The 22,343-nt window shown below is 42.4% G+C and overlaps 1 protein-coding gene across 12 annotated transcripts in view; it reads left to right on the top strand.

Moving 5' to 3' along the window:
* ENOX1 (ecto-NOX disulfide-thiol exchanger 1) overlaps positions 1 to 22,343 on the top strand; it is a 549,328-nt gene that overhangs the window by 393,412 nt on the left and 133,573 nt on the right. For 11 of the 12 annotated variants that reach the window (XM_075918965.2, XM_089775466.1, XM_075918983.2 and 8 more), the window contains 3 exons: positions 3,501 to 3,674; positions 5,869 to 6,075; positions 18,955 to 19,188. In XM_075918965.2, the coding sequence (XP_075775080.1) occupies positions 3,501 to 3,674; positions 5,869 to 6,075; positions 18,955 to 19,188 (615 nt within the window). The remainder of the gene's footprint in view (positions 1 to 3,500; positions 3,675 to 5,868; positions 6,076 to 18,954; positions 19,189 to 22,343) is intronic. The other variant, XM_014574205.4, reaches the window with a different exon arrangement.

The raw sequence follows: 22,343 nt of genomic DNA, 5'->3' as shown, positions 1-22,343 counted from the left end.
GAAATATAAACCACCTATTTGTCATTGCTGTACTCGTGAAACACAAGCACAGCACATTGTTTTGTGTTATGGCATGTCCACTGAATTTCTTTGTTGGAAATTGCAGGGGGATTGGCTATAAAACCCTAGTTCACAGTCAAATCTATGCAAATATCATGGTTGGGAAATGTTTGCAGCACTGCAATCCATAATAATTACTGCTAGCTTTCATATAATGTTTTTCTTCCTCTGTGTACTTTAAAGACATATCTAATGCATCCTCACAAAACCCCTGTGAGGCATGCAGGCTTTTCATTGTCAATTTAACAGCTAGGGAAGCTGAACCTCAGAAGTTAAATGACTTGCCCAAAGCCACAGAGAAATCATTGTGGGCCTGATCCAAAGCTCACTGAAATTAACCCAAGTCTGTCATTCACTTCATTGATCTTTGGATCAAGCTCTGTGAGAAGTGAAATAAGAATTCAGGAGCTCCTGACCAGGCCCACCACCGAGGGGGGAGGGGAAGCAAAGAGGGAAGCTGTCCCAGGACCCAGCAATACAAAAAGACCCAAAGCTTCCAGCCACTGCTACAGCCAGAGCCTCAGGCCCTTTAAATCATTGCTGGAGGGCTGCCTGCGGGAGGAGTGTTGCTCTCAGGCAGTGTTCCCTCTAAGATGCCGGGCACCACAGCTTCACAGGTGATTAATCAGCCCCGCCCAGTCAGAGGCTCAGGGCTCTGAGCAGGGAACTGACTGCCTGGGTGGGGCTGATGAATCACCTGTGAAGCTGTGTCTCTGCAGCTTAGAGGGAACACTGCTGTCTGCCTAGCCTCAGATCCACCCCCTCCACCTGAAGCCATGCACCTTCTAGGGACACAGAGCAGCTGCCCTCCATCTTGCCCAGGGGGACCTGGCGAGGCTGTCGGCCCCACTGTTCTTGACTATGCCTCTGTCTCATCACATGCACCCATTGGGGGACAGAGATGCCAGGGCATGTTGAAGTCTATCACAGCAATACTGGCCCCATGTGTCCTCTATAAACCCTACATGAGTACAGCCAGATGGTAGCAGGCCCACCAAGGCGGGGTTGGGAGATGGCAGTGGGCAATTGCACAGATACCTGACATTTCAAAGGGGTCAGATACGCCTTTGAATGCCATTCTGCCACTCCGTGGGGCTGAGGACTGGGGGGAAGGGCCCAGCCCCACACTCTGGGCCGCACTAAGGGCTGACTGCCTTCAGCCCTGCCCCTTCTATTTGAGGATCTCCACCTCCCGGGGGTGCAGATCTGCTCTGCCCCTCCACCTTGGCTCTGGGCCTGTTGGCAGTATTTTTTACTTTCTAGAAAACCTCTGAGAGGTGCATAAGCAGCACGGAGAATTTTGCATTCTCTTCATTTTGCTCATTTCCTCCTGCTGCAACCCTGTTTCAGAATGTAATGGCTCTGCTACGGATGCCACGTATGGTTCCATATTTCTGGGTGTGACGTGACAGAACGTTTCACATTCAGTACTGTGCAGTGTTCCTTTTTGTTTGGGTTGGAGCTGTCCTTGCACATCTGGTGGCAAGTTGTGAGGACGGGTTTCCTTCACTGCACGCTGCTTGTGGAAGATTATGGCCTACTATGATTGTCAGCTGTGTGACTTTTAAAAAGGAGAGTAAGAAAATTAGTATAGGCTGAGGATGTCTGTGAATTGCATCCTACCCCTTCACCTCTGAGTTTATCTCATAGCACTCCTGAAACATGAATGTTCAATATGACAACCACAGTCTCCCATGAAATAAATGGCAGCCGTGAAGTTTCAAAGCATAATCTGTAAGCAGTGCATATATCGCTATATTGAAAAAAGGAAACAAATCACACCCAGAGCAAATCCTTTTTCATAAGCCCACTTATTAGAAAAAAGTAATGTAATATCAAGAGTTTTCATTAACACTCATCTTCAATAAGCCTAGAGCAAATTCTTGCTTGCTGCGCACTTGCGATGAAACAGAATGGCTTGAAAGCAGAACATAGTGTAATCGGAGTGTGTGGTGGCGCTAGAGATTATTTCTACTGACATAGCGGTTCTCAGACAGAGCAGTTTGGTTTTTGTTATGTGAATTTAGTAGGAGAGGATTGCTGATGTTTTTGCAAATACAGTGATCATATTTAGCACCCGTAGCATGCTTGACACCTATAAATGCTGAACACGTGGGTTAATCTTTGCAGGTAAGTAAGGATTATTATACTTCTTTTACAACTGCAGAAACTGAACTGCAGAGAAGTTAGTACACTTGCCCAAAGTCACACCCTATCAATGCCAGACCAAGAGTTACAATTGGAGAGTTCCAGGCTCTGGGGTCTATCTGTGGAGCAGTTATCATGCTGCCTCAGAGCAAACTTGTGTTCAAATTTGCCAATTTGTGCCCTTTAAAAAAATACTTGTTTCTCTCTTGTTCAAAACAAACTCCCAAGCTGCTGAACTAACTCCTGACTTTGCATGCATCATTAAATACTTTGCAGTTGCTACCTAGAAAGCTCTGCAGAAAACCTGTGGAAAACCCAAGTAACTCACTTTTCTTTTAAATAATCAATGACATCAAATAGCAGTAGTGTTGTGCCAACAAAGAGATCTCTGTCTCAGAATGTTTTATTTATTGTGCCTCAAAAACCCAAAAAGCATGTTTCTAACAAATGAGAATTAAAAAAAAATTGACTTCATGTTCATTTAAAACATCTACTCATATGAATTCAGGATGCCACAACTCTGGTGCTATAAAATTCAACTCAGTTTTGTATTTAAACAATATGTATGTAAGGTCTGGCAAAGAGAAATATGGAGAGGGGTGCATGAAAGCCAAATATAATTTCACATTAATTTAGTTAAGTGGTCTATAAATACGCATTTAAAAATAAGTGTGTTTAAGATAATTTACTAAGTCACCTAACTGCCATTTGAGAATGAGTTCATTCTCAGCTTCAAACAAGAACTTAATAGGTGCAGTGGCAACTTTAGTTCCAAGAAAAAACGTTTGAAATTCTTGTCAGACCAGACTTATATAAAACATACTTAGAAGTCGAGCTTTTTCTATGGTGTTCATAAATCAAGGTCACTTATGTGAGAAGACTAAGTTTTGTTAGAACTGACAATTAGAGATAGAGAGCATATCGACGGTGTTAAATGATATTCTTCCCACATTCTGGGTCAGAAGGCAGTGTAAACAACATAGTGGCATTATAAAACATAAAATTGCATTCCGGATAATAACAGAGCCTCATGGTGCACAGTTTTACACATTAATGTACTATGTTGCACTCAGTCATATTCATATTTTAAATTATATGACATTTCCTCATTTATGCATAGTTCTAATTTGTTTTCAAAGGGGCTGGCTAGTTGAAATGCAGCCTTTTTCTGCCTTTTCTTCATACAGTGATACCCAGAAAAAAGCCTGGAGCAAAACGGTCAGTGCAGGAAAATAGAAACAAGAAGTAATTTCGAGATTTATAAGCCAAGATCTTATGTGCTATATTTACAGATTCAATCTGTGTACCAGGCTTTGATCCAGGCCTCAGCATGATGACTGGAATAACTCCAATTAACCCTATGATACCAGGCATGGGGTTAGTGCCGCCGCCTCCACCAACAGATGTGCCTGTAGTCAAAGAAATAATTCACTGCAAAAGCTGTACACTCTTCCCTCCAAACCCAAGTAAGTGGATCTGATGAAAGAATGCTTGGCAATCATGTTTTCTTAATATTTTGCATGAAATGTTTCTAGTTGCTGAACAATATTTGAATGTGTTTACAAAGAAAACACTAAAAGAACCCACAGTAGTGTGTATGCAATAGAAGAAATAGAACTGATATATTAAAGTTAATCATTTTTGGATGTGCACTAATATCTGTAATGTTTCCAACCAAATTGTATTTAAGTGTTGCATGTATGCAGGATGGTAGAATGTTGAGCGTGTTTATTCATCTTTACAAATACAAGAACAAAAATAGGAATATGTTTTGTACCAAAAGACACTGGATCGATTTAACAGAGCTGAAAGAGACTGGATGTCTCACTTAGTTTTAATAAGACATTTCCCTCTGTATTTCTTTTTCATTTCTATGTCACTAATTCAAATCCAGACCAAGTCAGCAAAGATGGAAAATTGGTATTATTTGAAGGCTGTTCACTGACTTTGTGTGCAGAATGTTGTACTCTTAGTCTAGATCCCATGATTGTGTGTCCACATCACAAAACAGCACCACAAATGGGGTACCACTGGTAAAAGAAGAGAGATGCATGTGAGAATGAAAATGAGGAATCATCAATTGCCTCACCCACTAGACTTGTTCCCTCTCACTTGTGGGTAAGGTGTGTGGCTAAGGAAATACAGGGAAACTTGTACTACCATCACACATAGTGCACCTCTTCTGGGGTAGACTGCAGATTGCCTGTTGACTAGTAAATGATGCAGGTGGTGATAAGCTGAGTGGCCCCCAGAGTGCTTTGGGACTTCCCAGGATACAGGCCTAATGTTGTGGGATTTGGAATAGTCAAGCTGGTTGCCAATTCTGGGGCTTAACATGTAGAAAGGGCAGATCTTCATGCCCTCTCCATCTCCTTGCCGTTTTAGAGCACCATGTGCACCCCAGGAAACAGTCCCTATGCACCCTTAGTGCAGGGTCTGGAGTTCATTCTGGCCCTTGCATGGACTGTGGAAATGAAAGACAGACTCTTCCCACTGAACATCTGCATACAGGCAAGGCAGAATCAGCGGACTTCCGTTCCTAGGCCTGTCAGTTAACACCTTTCACCAGCATCACGGGGGGACAAAAAAAGAATGCAAAGCAAACAGAATTTTGCTCTGCGTTTGTACTGTCCCTAGCCCATTATTTAAGCAAACAGGCTGAGTGTCAAAAACAATTAAAAAACTAACCTCACTCATCGTATTTCAGTGCCAAATAACTAATTCATGTTAATCGATGTTGGCTTGTAACTGGTATTTTCAAAAGTGCTCTAGTAATCTACATATGAACAAGGTGAAAACATTCTGACAAAGTATACCCTACCTTTCATACAGCCTCCAAAAATGTAAACTTGCTCATTTAAATGTAAATGATGATTTTTTTTAAGTCACTTCATCCTCTGGTGGTTCACAGCCAATGAGTACTCTGTGTGCTGTTAGGTTATCCTTCCCTTGCTCTGGCCTCTGTTCTATTATCTGGCAACAAGACAAAATAGATAACCACTCTGGAAGAGGGTTTTCATCATGTTGTCATTTCATTGTGTTTCCCACTCTGTTTTTTGCTGTTTGCTGTGTGTCTGTATTACAAAGGAGAAATTAAATTATATTAAGACTGGGTAACATCATTAAGCCTGAGTGCCTGAAGTTAGGCTCCTGTGTCCATATACAGGCACCTAAACAAATGTGGCCTGATTTTCATTACTCATCAATTGGGGTGGGTGTATTGTAAAAAATTAGAGATGAGTCAAAGTGTCTGAGTTCATACTGAAATCAGATTTGCACAGGAACTTAATGTTTGTTTCTGAGATCATATCAGCCCTTAAGGTTCCTCTGATCCAAAACATCACAGACTTTTCTTGGGGGATTTCAGCTGAATCGGGGCAGGAAAATAGACCCATTTGGGTTCTGGATCAGACCTAGACAGCAAATTATAATGGCAGAAATTTGACTCTGAAACCATCAACCAAAATTGGGAAAAGTGCCTATTTAGGGACCCAGTTTTGGCCAATCCCTAAATTATTTAATTTTCACTGATTCCAGTCTCCTCCCAAATAAATTGCTATTCATCATAATTTTTGTTAAAAATTGATTGTGGGGATAATTGGGATGAATGTATCCACAGTCAAAGCTTTGTGTTCTAGTGTGATTTTTGTTTTGATTTAGATCTTCCACCACCTTCCACAAGAGAGAGACCTCCTGGGTGCAAGACTGTGTTTGTTGGGGGTTTACCAGAAAATGCTACTGAGGAAATCATTCAGGAAGTCTTTGAGCAGTGTGGAGATATTACAGCAATTCGGAAAAGCAAGAAGAATTTTTGTCACATTCGTTTTGCAGAGGAGTTCATGGTTGATAAAGCCATTTACCTTTCTGGTACTTTATATTCTTTTATGGATTTTCTGTAGTTATTTGTATGTTATGAGGCTAATGTGTGCTTATTTTCGTAGCCTTTATCTCAAGGAATGTTGCTTGAGCTCAGCAGCTTTGACTAGAAGTGGAAAGGGTGTAATTCCACGTTTTCCTGTGCTCACCAAAAGTAGTGTGTGATTCTGTGAATTTTGCCTACCCAGGACCAATTGCCCACCATTCCATGATATTTCAACAGGCTCTAGAATTCATAACAGTGCAGTGTTATTTTCAGTTTTATGCAGGTTTATAAGGTTTTTACTCACAGCTTGTGGGGGAAGTGGAGGGTTCTGGGCCAGGATTGCTGCAGTACTTCAGTGCCAGTTGTTGGGACAGGTGCTAGAAACTTCACTGGCATGTTTTATACATTCTGCAGCCTGACCTCAAAGGCTTCATAAGCACATTATAGGTCTGATTCTAATACCCTATTCATACAGAATATGAACTCCTTTCTGCCCAAGAAGAAGATGGGAATATCTGTCCCGTGAAGCACTTCTCATCAGTAAAGGTGTCAAAATCTGCTCTAATATAATGAAGGGTATGTTCCTCAAGATATCCACCGACTGCCATTTTTAAAAACAAGTCAAGTTTCATGCCTTTAAACTTGAGAGACCATTACATTGTGATTTGGAAAAGTGCCACTCCTTTATTTTACAAGTTTTTCCAAATCTTCGTCTCATCCCTCCCTCCTTCCTTTCTTTACCTCATTTCATCACTCCCATTCCCATTTCTTTTTCCGATCCCTCTTCCATTTGAGCTTTCCTCCTTTCCATCTCTTATTATTATTTTGTGCTTATTTATTACTAGAGGATTTACCCCAAATTGCTCAGGTCCTTAACTGAAATAATGTTTGTTTTTCTTCATTTAAATCATTGTGTTGGTGTGGGGTTGGGGATGAGGGGTTCTATACGCAGGCTGCCCTGGGAAGAGAGAACAACCCCAGCCCTCTCTCAGGGTATGTCTACACTACCCCGCTAGTTCGAACTAGCGGGGTAATGTAGGCATACCGCACTTGCAAATGAAGCTCGGGATTTGAATTTCCCGGGCTTCATTTGCATAAGCGGGGAGCCGCCATTTTTAAAACCCCGCTGGTTCGAACCCCGTGCAGCGCGGCTACACGGGGCTCGAACTAGGTAGTTCGAACTAGGATTCCTATTCCGAACTACCGGTACACCACGAGGTGAAATGAGGAGTAACGGTAGTTCGAACTAGGAAGCCTAGTTCGAACTACCTAGTTCGTGCCCTGTGTAGCTGCGCTGCACGGGGTTCGAACCAGCGGGGTTTTAAAAATGGCGGCTCCCCGCTTATGCAAATGAAGCCCGGGAAATTCAAATCCCGGGCTTCATTTGCAAGTGCGGTATGCCTACATTACCCTCCTAGTTCGAACTAGGAGGGTAGTGTAGACATACCCTAATAGATTTTAAAGAGAAGCTAGATAATTTCATGGAGGTTAGGTCCATAAAAGGCTATTAGCCAGGGGATAAAATGATGTCCTTGGCCTCTGTTTGTCAGAGGCTGGAGAGGGATAGCAGGAGACAAATCGCTTGATCATTGTCTTCAGTCCACCCTCTCTGGGGCACCTGGTGCTGGCCAGTGTCGGCAGACGGGATACTGGGCTAGATGGACCTTTGGTCTGACCCAGTACAGCCGTTCTTATGTTCTTATGTTCATATTTCTCAGCTGGGGGACAAACAAGGCAGACACACACACAAAGGACAAACTCTCTCAAATATACAGTAGACAGCTGTCTCTTTTTTACCTCTACCCCCTGTTGCCCCAATGCAGTTATAGCTAGAGACATAAAGGGTAGCAGGAAGTTATTATCTGGAAGATAATAAGCTGTTCCGGTCCTCACTTCTAGCTGTTTGCTTGCTTCCCTGTGGCCATTATACAGTATAATTGAATCTGCTAACAGACCCCTCCCTTTCTATTTTATAAGAAACAATCACATTCCAGGCACATCCTATTGTCCTGGCACAACAAACACTTTACCTTGTTTTAAGCTATGATAAGAGGAAGCCACATACCAAATTTGGTGATCCTAGCTCTTACCATTTACATGGAGTTCCTTAACAAACATACTCACGGTTGGACAGACAGACAAGACAGACACATACACTCTCACAAATACTTAGTAGATTTCTACATCACTGTAGTTTGTGTAGCACTTGGCAGTCAAATGAAACAAAGCTGGTAGGTAAGGTCCCCATGGAAAGCAAGACTAAGAGGAAAAACAACTGAAGGGAGTTGGCAGTTGTTTAAAAGGACATTATTAAGGGGCCAACAGCAAACTATTCTGCTGCATAGGAAAGATAGAAAGTATGTCAGGAGACCACCTTGATTCAACCAGGAGATTTTATATGATCTAAAAATCAATATCGAGTCGTATTAGTGGAAACTAGGTCAAATTGCAAAGGATGAATATAAGCAAATAACGCGAGAATGCAGGGGCAAGATTAGAAAGGCAAGGCCACAAAATGAGCTAAATCTAACTAGAGACATAAAGGGTACCAAGAAAATGTTCTACAAGAATATTAGAAGCAAGAGGAAGACCAAGGACCCACGATAAGCTCAGTGCTCACTGAAGAGAGAGAAACAATAACAGGAAACCTGGAAATGGCAGAGGTGCTTAATGACTTCCTTGTTTCAGTTTTCATCAAGAAGATGGTTGGTGACAGGGTTCTTAACCTAGTGAATACTAGTGGAAATAGGGTAGGTTTAAAAGTTAAAATAAAAAAGAATAAGTTACAAATTACTTAGAAAACTTACATGTCTGCAGATCACCAGGGCCTGATGAAATGCACGCTAGAATTCTCAAGGAGCTGACAGAGGAGGTATCTGAGCCTTTAGCTATCATCTTTGAAAAATCATGGAAGTCAGGAGAGATTCCAGAAGACTGGAAAAGGGCAAATATAGTGCCCATCTATAAAAAAGGAAATAAGAATAACCCAGAAAACTACAGACCAGTCAGTTTAACTTCTGGGCCAGGGAAGGTAATGGAGCAAATAATTACAGAATCCATCTGCAAACATCTGGAAGTTAATAAGGTGATAGGCAACAGCCAGCATAGATTTGTAAAGAAGAAATCATGTCAAACCAATTTGATAGCTTTCTTTGATAAGATATCATGCCTTGTGAATAAGGGAGAAGTGGTGGATGTGATATACCTATACTTTAGTAAGTCATTTGATACGGTCTCACACAGCCTTCTTAACAATAAACTATGGAAATAAAACCAAGATGGTGCATAATGAGCTGGATCACCATTCTCAGAGTAGTTATTAACAATTCACAATCATGCTGGACAGGCATAAAAAGTGAGGTTCTGCAGGGGATCTGGTTTGGGACAGGTTCTGTTCAATATCTTCATCAGCGATTTAGATGATCGTATAGAATATGATTATTAAGTTTGCAGATTATACCAAACTGTGGGTGTTGCAAGTGCTTTGAAGGATAGGGTCAAAATTCAAAGTCATCTGGATAAACTAGAGAAATAGTCTGAGGTAAACAGGATAAAGTTTAATAAGGACAAATGCAAAGTACTGCACTTAGGAAGAAATAATCAGTTTCACACATATAGATTGGAAAGAGATTGTCTAGGAAGGAGTACTGCTGTGAAAGGGATTTAAGGTGCCATAGTGAACCACAAGTTAAACATAAGTCAACAGTGTGACACTGTTGCAAAAAAATCAAACATGAGTCTGGGATGCATAACAGGAGTGTTGTGAGCAAGACAGAAGAAGTCATTCTTTTGCTCTACTTTGTGCTGATCAGGAGTATTGTGTCCAGTTCTGGGTACCACATTTCAAGAAAGATATGGAAAAATTGGAGAAAGTCTAGAAAAGAGCAACAAAAATGGTTAAAGGCCTAGAAAACATGAGGGAAGACTGAAAGAACTGGGCTTGTTTAGGTTAGAAAAGAGAAGTCTGAGAAGGGACACAATAGCAGTTTTCAAGTATCTAAAAGGGTGCTATAAAGAGGAGGGAGAAAAATTGTTCTCTTTGGCCTCAGATGGTAGGACAAGAAGCAATGGGCTTAAATTGCAGCAAGGGAAGTTTAGGTTGGACACTAGGAAAAACTTCCTAACTGTGGGTGGTTAAACACTGGAATAAATTGTCTAGGGAGGTTGTGGAATCTCCATCACTGGAGATATTTAAGAGCATATTGGATAGACATCTATCAGGGATGATCCAGACAATGTTGGTCCTGCCTTGAGGGCAAGGGACTGGACTCAATGACCTCTCAATGTTCCTTCCAGTTCTATGATTCTATGAAAAAAAAGCCCAGGTCCCAGCCCAGAATAACTGATCTACAGAGGTGTTAAACAACACTGCTCACAGAACAAGTCATGATTATTTTGTGTTTTGTGTGATGAGGGCCAAAATTAGATGTGACCCCAAAAAAATGAACAACACAGATGCAATGCAAAAGAGGGAAGGAGTCAAAAGAGAAGATCATAGAAAAATATTATTATGCTACATCAGAATCAAAGTCCAGCTAGTCTAAGAATCATCTCTGATGGTGTCTCCCTAGACATCTTTAAGAAGATGGTTATATGAATCCTGATGAGGCAGTTGTGAGATAACTTGACCCTCAAAGAAAGTTTTCTTCTGACCTCTAATGGTCAGGGATTGTCACAAATGCTGAAACATAAGACCTGTTGATTACTTTGTATGCAATCTATTGCTTCCTATTTTGCCAGTTTCTTTTGGATAATGTATTACAGTTATTATGGGACAGTTAGGAAAGTGAGCAAGGGTGGCGATTAAACTCCCTTTCCTCATTCTCTGAAGGGTTATTTTCAAGCTTCCATTCCTGCCTCTCCCATTCATTCTTTGTTCCATCCTTACCCCTCCTTTCTTCACTCTTTTTTTCACTGCTGCTTTTACAACTCTCCTCATTTCTCTCCCACCTCTGCTTTTTTCTGTTTTCCCTTCCTCTCTATCTCCATATTTTTTTCTCTCACCTTATCTTCTTCTTTCTTCTCACCTTTTGTACCTCTGGCCGAGATTTTTGTCTAGTGTCTTCAGCTACATTAAAGGAGGGACAGTGAGGGAGAGACAAAAAGGAAAAGGTGAGCATTGCTGCCATATTCAGCTAACTTGTGCTGTCAGCCTTGGTTTCCATGGAATTCTGCAGTACACTTGGGGCCTTGGCTGAATGGCAGTACTTCAGAGAAGATAGATCACGCACAAGAGGCAGGTGCTAATTGTACTGAATGACTCTATTTTTCTAACCAACCTTTATTGTGTTTTGAAACATAACGCATTTAGAAATGGTAGTAAAAAATACACAGTTAAAACAATTTCCCAAGCCTATAATGTGCAAAAGAAACCTACAAATAATGATATAATTAATTATAACCTCAGCATACTTGTTATATGGGGGGAAACCATGCCTGTAGTAGCGGTGAGTCAGTCTATCTAACCTATTTTATCTGTCTATCCAATTCAATCTCATCTGTCTAGGTATTTATCCCATGTTTAGTTCCATAGTGCCTTATGCAATTATAAAATCCATTAGGCAGTCTAATCGCTAGTTCTTTCCTTTCTAACTCCAAATGGGTGTTTGGGGGGTTGGGAGGAGGCATTTTGTTGGGTTTCAATTGCAGGACTGTTAAATTGGAGCAGCATGCCTTCTGCTCTGAAGGCTGTGCAGGTCACTGCCATTCTGATCTATTATGGAAGTGAATTCCAAACAGGCATGGCTAGCTGATGAGAAAGCTCTACCCTCATATGTTTTTCCTCATGATTGGGATGCTAAGCAGCCATGGACACAAAGAATGGGACAGTGTCTTCGGTTGCCAAGTTCCAGGCTTGTGGAGGGACTTTCAAAGACTGTGGCCAAAACCTTGAATGTGAATTATATCTGCTAATGTGTCCCAGTGGGAGATTCTGCCCAGTGTTGAGTACCCAGGCAATGTACAATGTCATTTTTAAGCTCTCACTGGATGCTCATGCCCCTAGGCCCTCTCTTTTGAACATTGGAGTCCAGGTGTGTCTTACTATATTCAGGGCATTCACTGGCCAGCTCCCTTCTTAGTAACACCTAATTCACAAAAGGTAAGTCTTGAAGCGTGTACTAGATATGTAATATGGAAAGTCTGGCTTTTATTTTTACAGCATAGTAATTGATTTTTCCTGGTGCTACTCTTTTAAAGTTAGGCTCCTGTCGAGTGAACAAAATCCCTTGTTCTTTCTGTCTGTGTGTGAGAAACAGATTTAAAATGACAAATAGCACATACAGTTACTGCAAGCCGCTGTTCCCAGCACCTAGGTGGGATGAGGTTGTGTGAATGAAATTCATTGCCCTTCCAGGAGGAGGTCTGAGAAAGGTGTAGGGTGTACTATTATCTGTTCCAATACCTTTGGAACAATATTAAGAGCATAAAATAACAGAAGATGGCAGGTGTTCAGACTTCTCTACAACTCACAGAGACCATACTGACTGATTTTCAGGGGGATCTCTGCATTCAGTCTCTCATGCACACACACCACCCAGGTGTGTGGCTGGGCATGACCGTCCACTACCTGAGTTTTTTATGTCAATCCAGGTACTGCTGAGGTCATTATATTGTCCCTATAATCCACTGACGTGCCTAGATTGACTCATCCTAAGGAGGGTTGCTGTGGCATTTTGAAACAGAGGGACTAGTTCTGACATTATGACATGGATGCTTTCTTTGACTGGTTGCCCAGTGGGCAGCTGGAGTGGCCAAACATTCAATCTGATGTTGAAGTCTCATAAGGGTAGCCCTGTTAGTCTGTAACTTTAAAAACAGCGAGTAGTTCAAGGGGCACCTTGTCCCTGGTCTACACTAGGGCTTTATTTTGAAATAACCCCTTAGGTCAAATTAATAAGTGGAGCATCCACACTACCAAACCCATTATTTCAAAATAACAGGCGGCTTATTTTGAAATCTGTACTCCTGTATTTCCTCGAGGAATAATGCTAATTTTGAAATAGTTATTTCAAAATAGTGTTAGTGTAGATGCCCCAGTGTTGCTATTTCAAAAAAAACTACTATAAAATAGCGAGTATAATGCACACTTTTTTTCCTGTTTTTTTAGACTCAAAACTGGGGTGCACATTAACCATATGAGCAATTTTTTAAAGTTTTAAACTCTCCATCCCCTCCACACAGAAATTTTCCCGCTGCAGCGCAGCATGGGAGCTACCGCCCTGCCAGGCTCCCAGACAAAGCAAGGAGCTGACGGTGCCGCCAGGCTTCAGCGCTCTGGTTCGCTGCCTGCCCAGTGCCCCTTCAGGCTGCGCCTGGGGATTCCCGGGGGTCCCCGTGGCAGGTGCAAGCTCGGCGCTGTGCGTGGGCAGCTGTCCGCTGCTCGCGCGTTTCCCAGGCGAGCCTGCATGTAGGAGCGGCACGTCCCTCCCTCCTACTCTCCTGCAGCCTAGGGCCACCTCTGGGAAGCAGGCGAGGATGGGTTTGGTGCTGGTGGATCGGCTCCTGGCTCCTGGCACAGCAGAGCAGGCCATGTTGCCACCCACAGCACCCAGGCAGCTGTCCGGGAGGGCGAGGGGCAAGTTTCAAACTCCGCCACCGGCTCCTCGGGCTAAGTGCATGTTTCCCTGTAATTTCAGATCTGGTTTAAGGATAATCAAATGTTGTGTTCCAGTTTAGTAGAGACCAAGACATTCTGGATTTCAGAAACAGGTTACTTCCCGTTCTCCTGTACCATTGGGTGTGCATTGTACATAGGAGTTCAGTTTTTTTCATTATGCTAAGATTCTAAAGTCAGGGTGCGCATTATACATACGTGTGCATTATACTCGCGATTTTACGGTACTCCCAAGAGTAATTCACACTAATTATTCTCAAGTGCTTCATAGGGCTCTAAGTCGTGGTAGTGTTTCCTTATTAATGGAACCATGCCTCAGACGAATTTTGAGGATTCCCCACAGTGAGGACATGCTATTTTGATTTTGTTATTTCAGAAGTTATTAAATTAATTGTAGTTCTTTCGAAATAGTTTCCTAGGGTAGACATGCCCTTAGAGACTAACTGAAACCTGATTTTTAGTCATTCATGAATAGCCTGATGTTACTTTGAAAGTTTCCGGTTCTAGAGCACTCAAAACAGGCTGCTCTAAAGAGGTCTTTTGAAAATTCTTTTGCCAAGGACACCAACTCTAGTATCGAAACACAGACATTCTTGGCTCCTTGTGCTATGCTCTAATGGTGCCTTCTTCTCTGTACCTTTCTTTCTATCTGCTCCAAAAAGAAAGGGTTGTTCTGATAAAATTCAGCTTCTCTATTGCACACTTTGGGTTTTTGTTGGATAAAGGTGCAACAGCCTTCATACCAGCTCTGCCACTTTGCTCCTTTGTTGTTATGAGTGGGCAGAGTTTGGACATATGTAAGAATCTTACTCACTGAAAGGCTCAAAGAGCAAGACTCTTACACATTTCAATACTCTGCTCGTAACAACAGAAGAGACAAGCAGGGCAGCAGGAGAGCATCTACAAGGTCATACAGTGTGAAAAACACAGTGCAGCTGGGAGATCTAATTTTAGGCTCCTTACTCTGGGCATTTTGACAGTGTCCCTCAAACACGACTGATAAGGTTCTTTGCGTTTACAAAATCAGTTAAGAAATACATGTTGTGAATCAAGTGATTTGTGTGGTATGTATCATGAGTTCAGAGCTATTTGTACCACAGATGTCCTCTCTTGCCTCTCTGAGTGCTCCTGGCTGGTAGGAGGCCTCATACTTCTACCTCTCTGAGGTAAAATCACACCATTCTTCCACTCTCGGACCAAGGCCTGGGCTACAGCACCGTGGGTGTCCTTACTCCCCACAGGTCTGAGTGGCTCTTCCTTTCAAAATCCTGTGTCCAGTTGTGAATAGAGTGATGCCAAATGGTTTTCTTAAACTATTGCTTTATCTGTGGGGAAATGGCAAAGAATAGGTGAAGAGTGTAAAACAATAACATTTTGAACACACTTAGCATTCCTAAAAGCTTAGGAAAACCTATCTTACCCCAGAGTCCTAGCCTTTGGGATCTATGCATGTCAGCATGTTCTCCAGTGGCCTCTCTCTTTCCTGCAGGGGCAGATGACCGTTTTGCGGGGCCCCGGGCAGCATAATTCCGCGGGGCCCCCCCTTTGCCACGGCGCATGCACGGGGCTTTCTGAAGCGCGGGGCCTGAGGCGGCCTCCCCGTTCTCCCTGCCTTATATCCGCCTCTGCTTCCCTGTCCTTGCAAGCTGCTCTTTGTTTCACTTTTCCTGTGGTTGCAAGCTTCAGCCCCTCTCCCCTTTGCCAAGCTAGACTCTTGAGCTTATCTGGTGTTAGAGGTAAAACTGCAAAGCCAATAATACCTTCTTTGTCTTCAAGGCATCTGAAGTCATTATCCTCTTTTCTGCACATGTGCAATCAACCTGTGTTTTAACTAAGCCCTTTTATCCATACAATATCTCCCCTAACAACATTAGAGGTGCACAGAGTGTGTCACAGCATTCACCCCTCCCCTTTCAAAGCCCAGGTTTGCCCTTCCCATTACAAAGCCCCAAGACTCCATTGGAGCCCTGTGGTATCCACGAGAGAAAGGATCAGACCTGCTCCAGGTACAGGCAGGCAGTGGCTGCTGTTCAAGTTTATGGGAAGAAAAACAGCGTCTGCCTTTCCATGGACTCTACATGCGAGTCTCTGTCATTGGGTCTTCACAAATGCATCTCTACAGATGAATAGAGTGACTTACTTTAGGGCCAGGCTAACCAGGCCCCAGCGTGGAGCTCAGCTGCCCGGCATGCAAAGGATCCAGTGGCCCTTATTGGGCTGTTCCCCTCAACCCCTCCTAAGCAGGGCTATTTCAAGAGTATGGCATAGCAAACCTTCAAAGTGGCAAATTCTATCAGCTCTTCATCATCTCATGTGATTGCATGCACTGCTTACATACAGCTTCTACTTTGCACTCACAAAAGTGCCCCCGAAGCACTGGTTAAGAGCTAAGAGGGTTATTTAAGACTTTCTTTCAGTCACTAAAAGCATAACTTGAGAAAAGTGTGTGATGGTTCCCAAGGCCTTGCGTTGTCTTGTTACCTGTTGCCTTTAGCCAGCGGGAGTTTTGTCTTCATGGTGACTGGATGTTTGCTCCAGAACACCACCTCCATAGCAATGCTTCCCAAACGTTCCCCTCTGGTCTATAGCAGACCTGACAAGAAATGCAACATAGTCCCCATGTCCCCTTGTGATATCCAGCCCATGTCACAGGCGGCTCACAGAAATCCCAGAGCCTCTACCCCATAGAAACAGTGTGGTCCAGTTTACCATAAATCACCTCTCCTGTAGAATGCACAGCACTAGTGCGCACTTAAAGTAAAACAAAAGAAGGCTTATTTAAGAAAAAATTAAGATTCCACAAGAAACAAGAGCGAGTGATGGAAATAATACAAGACAAAATAACAAAGGTGAACTAGGGGCTATCCTTAGTAGTAGTTACTTTCCTAATCTAATACTTTGGGGAGTAGGTTTTTTTATCCAAAGTACAGTCTTTTGCAAGGCTGATTGACTTCACGGGAACCACAGTGCAATCTTTCATGAAGCAGCCCTGCGCGACAAGATGCCTCCTTACAGCTCCCATGTTGGGATGAAATAAACCATATCAGTCTTTTGTCTTTATTCAAAGATAGGGTGGTCTCCTGTCTGTTGCAATGTTCCTTTTTCCCTTCAAGTTGTCTTTGATTGTTTTCCATTGGCTCGTCTAAGATGAGGCAAGGGTAGACATTGCATAATTGAGCAGCCAGGGAGAGGTGACAACTCCCCCACCACATAGAATTGGCCATCACCAAGACATAAGATCACCCAGTGACTCACTTTCACTCCAAAACCCCAAGGGCAAAATTTTCAGTAAAGTCAAATTATTCCATAAATATTACCCAGACACACATCCCTCACAATGATCATAAGTATCAGTAAGTTATAAGCTTTCAGAAGAGACCTCCTATGCTATCTTTCATAGACAGATACCATGATGATGATGTGTTAGGGGCAGTGCTGCCTGTAAGCTGGGCACTTATATTATGTCTAGACTGCATCCCTCTGTCGGCAAAGGGATGCAGATTAGGCAGGTCAACATTGCAAATAAAGCGGGGATTTAAATATCCTGTGCTTAATTTGCATAAAAATGCCCACTGTTTTTGCCGACTCAGCACTTTGTCAGAAAAAAGCCGCCGTCTAGAGGGGGATCTGTCGAGAAAGAAAGCCTTTTTTGACAGATCGCTTATGCCTCCTGCAAGGAGGGTTACAGGATCTGTCGAAAAAGGCTTTGTTTCTCAACAGATCCCCCTCTAGACTGCCGCTTTTTGCTGACAAAGTGCTGAGCTGGGAAAAATGATGGCCATTTTTATGCAAATTAAGCTCAGGATATTTAAATCCCTGCTTCATTTGCAATATCAATCTGCCTAATCTGCATCCCTCTGCAGAGCTGGGGTTTTTTGTTTCTATTGCTGGTGCACTTTATCACATGCCTTGGTTCACATAGAACAAATTTTTCTGCACACAGATGGAAAAGATTGGAGGGAACATTGTTTGGAGTTGAGAGTTTGTCAGATCCGAGAAAGGAGCTGCTTTTTAAAGAACAGTGAACTCTTTGCCCATTGTCACCAATGGACATCTGTACAGTATCCCAAGGAGTCTTAGCAAAATATGACTTATGCTAACAGCTCAGCATGTGCTGTTTGGCAGTATTGTCTTGGTGAATTGCCTTAGTTCAGCACTCAGAGATTCCAATGAAAATCAGGGCCCTATTGTATGGCCACTATATTACTGTTAGTTTTAGCAGGCGCAGTATTGACCTAGCTATGAATATATAAGACATTACTGATGGGACATAACAAGCACCTTTAATATATTGTCTACAATGAGATTGCTTCTTCTGATAACCCAGAGTACTCTATTACAACCATTTTCAGACAAAATATTGAGTATAAAAGCATTTCTTCTTAGACTGAATTTGATCATCTCTTTATATCTGCTCCCATGCTGTTCACATATTATGTTTGTGACTATGAAAGGTCAAAACCTGAGATCCAGCTTCAATGCAGAGTGTGATGCATTACCCCTGGTGCTAGCAATTTCTATAACAGAATCTATTTATTTATGTCTGACTGGAATTTTCAAGGATTTCAATCTCTTCTCCCAGTCTTCTGGAGCAGAACTAAGCATGATCCAAACACTCCCAGGATTAGGTGAGGTTTACAATCCAAACCTGGTCCAGCTGCACAATTTTGCAAATTATTTTTATGCTTAAAAAGCTTTGGAACCTCAAACTGGAGAACATCCAAAATTTGGGGATGTTCTAAACCCAGATCAAATTTTTGCATGTTAGCCTATCCCTGAAGCTCATATAAGATACGTCTGCACAGCAACATTATTTCGAAATAACTTAGTCTGTGTCTACACCACAGGCAATTATTTTGAAATAATGTCAAAATACTGTCAAGTTGGAGGACCTCATTGTACAAGGAGTAAGGGAAGTCGGAGGAAGAGTACTCTATTTCGAAATAGTGCTGTGTAGATGCTCCCAATTTCAAAATAAGCTATTTTGAAAAAAGCTACACAATTGACATAACTCAATTTGCATATCTTATTTCGAATTAAGTCCTGCTGTGTAGTCGCACCCCGACTGTGATGATCCATGCTTTAGAAGTGTGTAAGGCTGGATGCATAAGTGGATGTATATGTAAATGACCATGAAAAGTTTGATATGAGATATGAGAGAGGAGTTGAAGGTGGGTAGGTAAAAGCAAATGAACTTTTGAAATTTTTCCCTCACTACCTAAAAATATAATCAAATAAAAACTGCATCAGTTCTGCTTGTTGCTTTCAGGTTACCGCATGAGATTAGGATCTAGCACAGACAAAAAGGATTCAGGTCGCCTTCATGTTGATTTTGCTCAGGCAAGAGATGACTTTTATGAATGGGAATGCAAACAAAGAATGCTGGCCAGAGAAGAGCGTCATAGGCGCAAAATGGAAGAAGACAGGCTTCGACCTCCCTCTCCTCCGGCAATAATGCATTATTCTGAACACGAAGCTACTTTGCTGGCTGAAAAATTGAAAGGTAATGGACTTTTTTTTCCCCCACTGTATTATAGTCTAAAAGCAGAAGCCACCCAGATGTAAGAACACTGATAAAGCCAATCCCATCATAATAGTGCTACTGATTTCTCTCTAATCTGCTCTTTTATTTGACCTCTTCCTTCATCCCTTTGCTGCCGGTGTTGCCACCATTATAATATGCACATCCCTTTCAATGCGTGTCTCTCTGGCATTTTTATTTTAACAATGTAATTTAAATGTTCAGAAGACTTTTTAATGTTTTTTTTCTGCTTGGATACATCAAGGTATATAGTACATGAGTAGGAAAAACAACCTAAACATATAAGATGCATCTTGGACAAGGGGAGTCTTTGATGTGACATAATTATCCATCCTGGAGAAGGCTTTCATAATGTCACAACTCTTATATACACTATTCGTATGTACGGACCGGTTCTGCAGGCCTTATTCATGTTGAGTTGCACTGTGCTTATACTGGACTCAACTACTGAACTACTCGCATGAGTATACTGATCTGTGTAAGTTCTTAGACTGCTGTCATCACTGGAGCATTTCAGTAGTTAGTTAAGTGCTGTGGCTGATATCTGTCACGTGTAGTTCTTTCTTGTGTCCTCTCCCCAGGAGAAGACTAGTGTGTTCAGTCTAGTTCTTATCTTTATAGGGTTTTTGTTTGTGTGTGTGCATGGGGGGAAGAGGAGACAGCATCCGTGGGCCCCTGGCAAGGTAGGGGTAGTGGCTCTGCACTCCAGGAAAGGGCGGAGCCTCAGGCAGAAGGGGCAGGGCTGGGACAGCCAGCCCTCAGCACTGCCCAGACTGCAGCATAGGACCCACCTCCCGCCCTCAGAGCCGTGCCTACTTCTCTGGCTACTGCTGTTGCCGTAGTAGCAGCAGGGGTGTTTGAGAGCTACAGGCTGCTTTCAGTCACACACACACACACACTTGATTGTGCTGAGTAAGTACTAGTCATGGTAAGACTTGAAGACTTGGACCCACGATAATTAATTAACATGTGAATCATCAACAAGATATAAAAATATAAAAGCAAATGGCTCCTCTCCCCTCTCAGTTTCTTTTTCATTAGGCTTCTAGCAGCTGGGCTTGGCATACTTTCCCCAGAGCAAGGCCAAAAATGTTACCTCTGCTGTGTGCCAACTCACAAGAAAATATGATTCTCGCCATTGTTTTGGAATTGCAACTGTACAGATTAGACTTGGAATATCTTGCTGACAACACACTGGCGTACTGTGCTAAGGACAAAACATGCCTTTGGAAAGCAGGAGAAGTGTATTGCACTGTGTGGTCCTGCATCATTGGGGCATGTAGCAGAGGTGCACCCTACTGTCCCTATGAGCACAGTGCTAGCCACCCAGACCTGTGTCACATGCAAATCTAATTCATGTCTAGAATGAAATGCGGATAACTAGGAAATCACAGTGGTAAAAAATCACACATGCAAAACAGAGTCAGGCAATGTAAAGAATAAGGCTCCAACAGCATTGTTAAGCTCAATAACCTGTGGGCTAGATGATGTCTGTCCTGCATAAGTGTGGGTGGGTGGAGATGAGCTCACAAATCTTTCCTCCTTCCATGTCTATGCTGGTGCTCTTCTGTGCTGAAGAAGTACTGAACTGCACCAACCAGATTTGATTTGTGGGTAAAGTGTGTTTGGTTTTATCATTATACTGAAGATGCTGACGTCCATGCTCACTCACTTATCCAGTACCCAAGAGGGCAGAGGAACAGAAAGCTTAAGTAGTCCATTAGAGTGAGTAACTGGGACAAATAATATGTTGACAAATACTTCCCTGTGACTTCTTAAAAACAGAGGAATGACTCAACACAAGAGAAACATCATCTACCCCTTCTAGAGACCATAGATGCATCACTACAGCCTCACAATCTATGGATGGTATTGAAGACATCTGGCAGATATTTTAAAAATCAACATGGATGTTTATCTTCATCTAGCTCTAAAAGCTGAGCTAGACCAATGCAACTACTGTAGTTTCTGTAAGATATACAGACTGGGATCAAGGTTTACTGGAGCCAAAGAAATCGTAGGTTTGAGATGTTACCAGATTTGCTTTGCCACCAAAGTCTCAACAATTTTTCCCAAAAAAGGGAAGTTCAGAATTAGTCTGTTGTTAGGAAGACTGTCCTCCTGGAAAGATGGACTGTTAAGCAGAGATCTCACAATTGTTTCTGTCAGGACAGCTGTTACCATGCCCTCTCAAAGTAAGTCACTCTCCCCATGAATAATGAACCCAGTGCTTCTACACTAACCTTCATCACTCAAGGGAACCTCACTGTAGAACACTGGCTAACATTCCAGCAAAGAAGCTTAGCATCTGCCCTCCCTTCCAAAGATACTGCTCTGCAGCCACAGAGGCAGGCAGTTGAGTCTGGAACCAAGCATTATTTTATCATCAAAGTACCCAGATTCACCAGGCCACCCTCAGACCAGAATAGTTTTGCTATTTAGGTATTTATAGATTCTATGATAGGGGTTACAAAATCTTTCCTAATCTTATGCACAATTGCATCAAAAAATCATTGTACCTTGTCATAAAAGCTCTGCTTCCAGTATTCCAAACATCTTCCACGCATTTCATTTGTTGCAGTTTTTCTGGTATACCTATGAGGAAGAAGTAAAAAAGTTACTGTGTGACTGGCTGAAGACAAATGTTCACTGTAAAATCCTATCCGGCAACTGATAGATTGGGCTGTTGGCTAATTAGTATTCTGCCTTTGTGCCATCTTGAAGTTCATTAGTTCCATTAGCCTCTGAAGTTGGACAGTTAAAAGAGATCAGATGTGGCAATGGTCAGTACTCCATGGCCAGGGTACGAATCACACACACACACACACACACACACACACACACACACACACACACACACACACACACTCTCTCTCTCTCTCTCTCTCTCTCTCTCTCTCTCTCTCTCTCTCTCTCTCTCTCTCTCAAAACTCTGTTTGAACATGTGGTCCAGATGTTTGCCAGATGCAAAATTTGTCAGAAATCAAATCAAATACTCCCCTGATAAAATGGATTTTAATGGGGTAGGCCTTCACCCATCAATGGACTGAAAATGTCTGAGTAAAGGAAAACAAAGAGAATTCCCCTATAAGATCTTTACCAACCAAAAAGCACTA

Source organism: Pelodiscus sinensis, chromosome 1 (assembly GCF_052426305.1).
Source record: "Pelodiscus sinensis isolate ZL-2025 chromosome 1, ASM5242630v1, whole genome shotgun sequence".
Lineage (NCBI taxonomy): Eukaryota > Metazoa > Chordata > Testudines > Trionychidae > Pelodiscus > Pelodiscus sinensis.
Note: the sequence above shows the minus strand (reverse complement) of the source record. Positions and strands in the feature narration are given on the sequence as shown.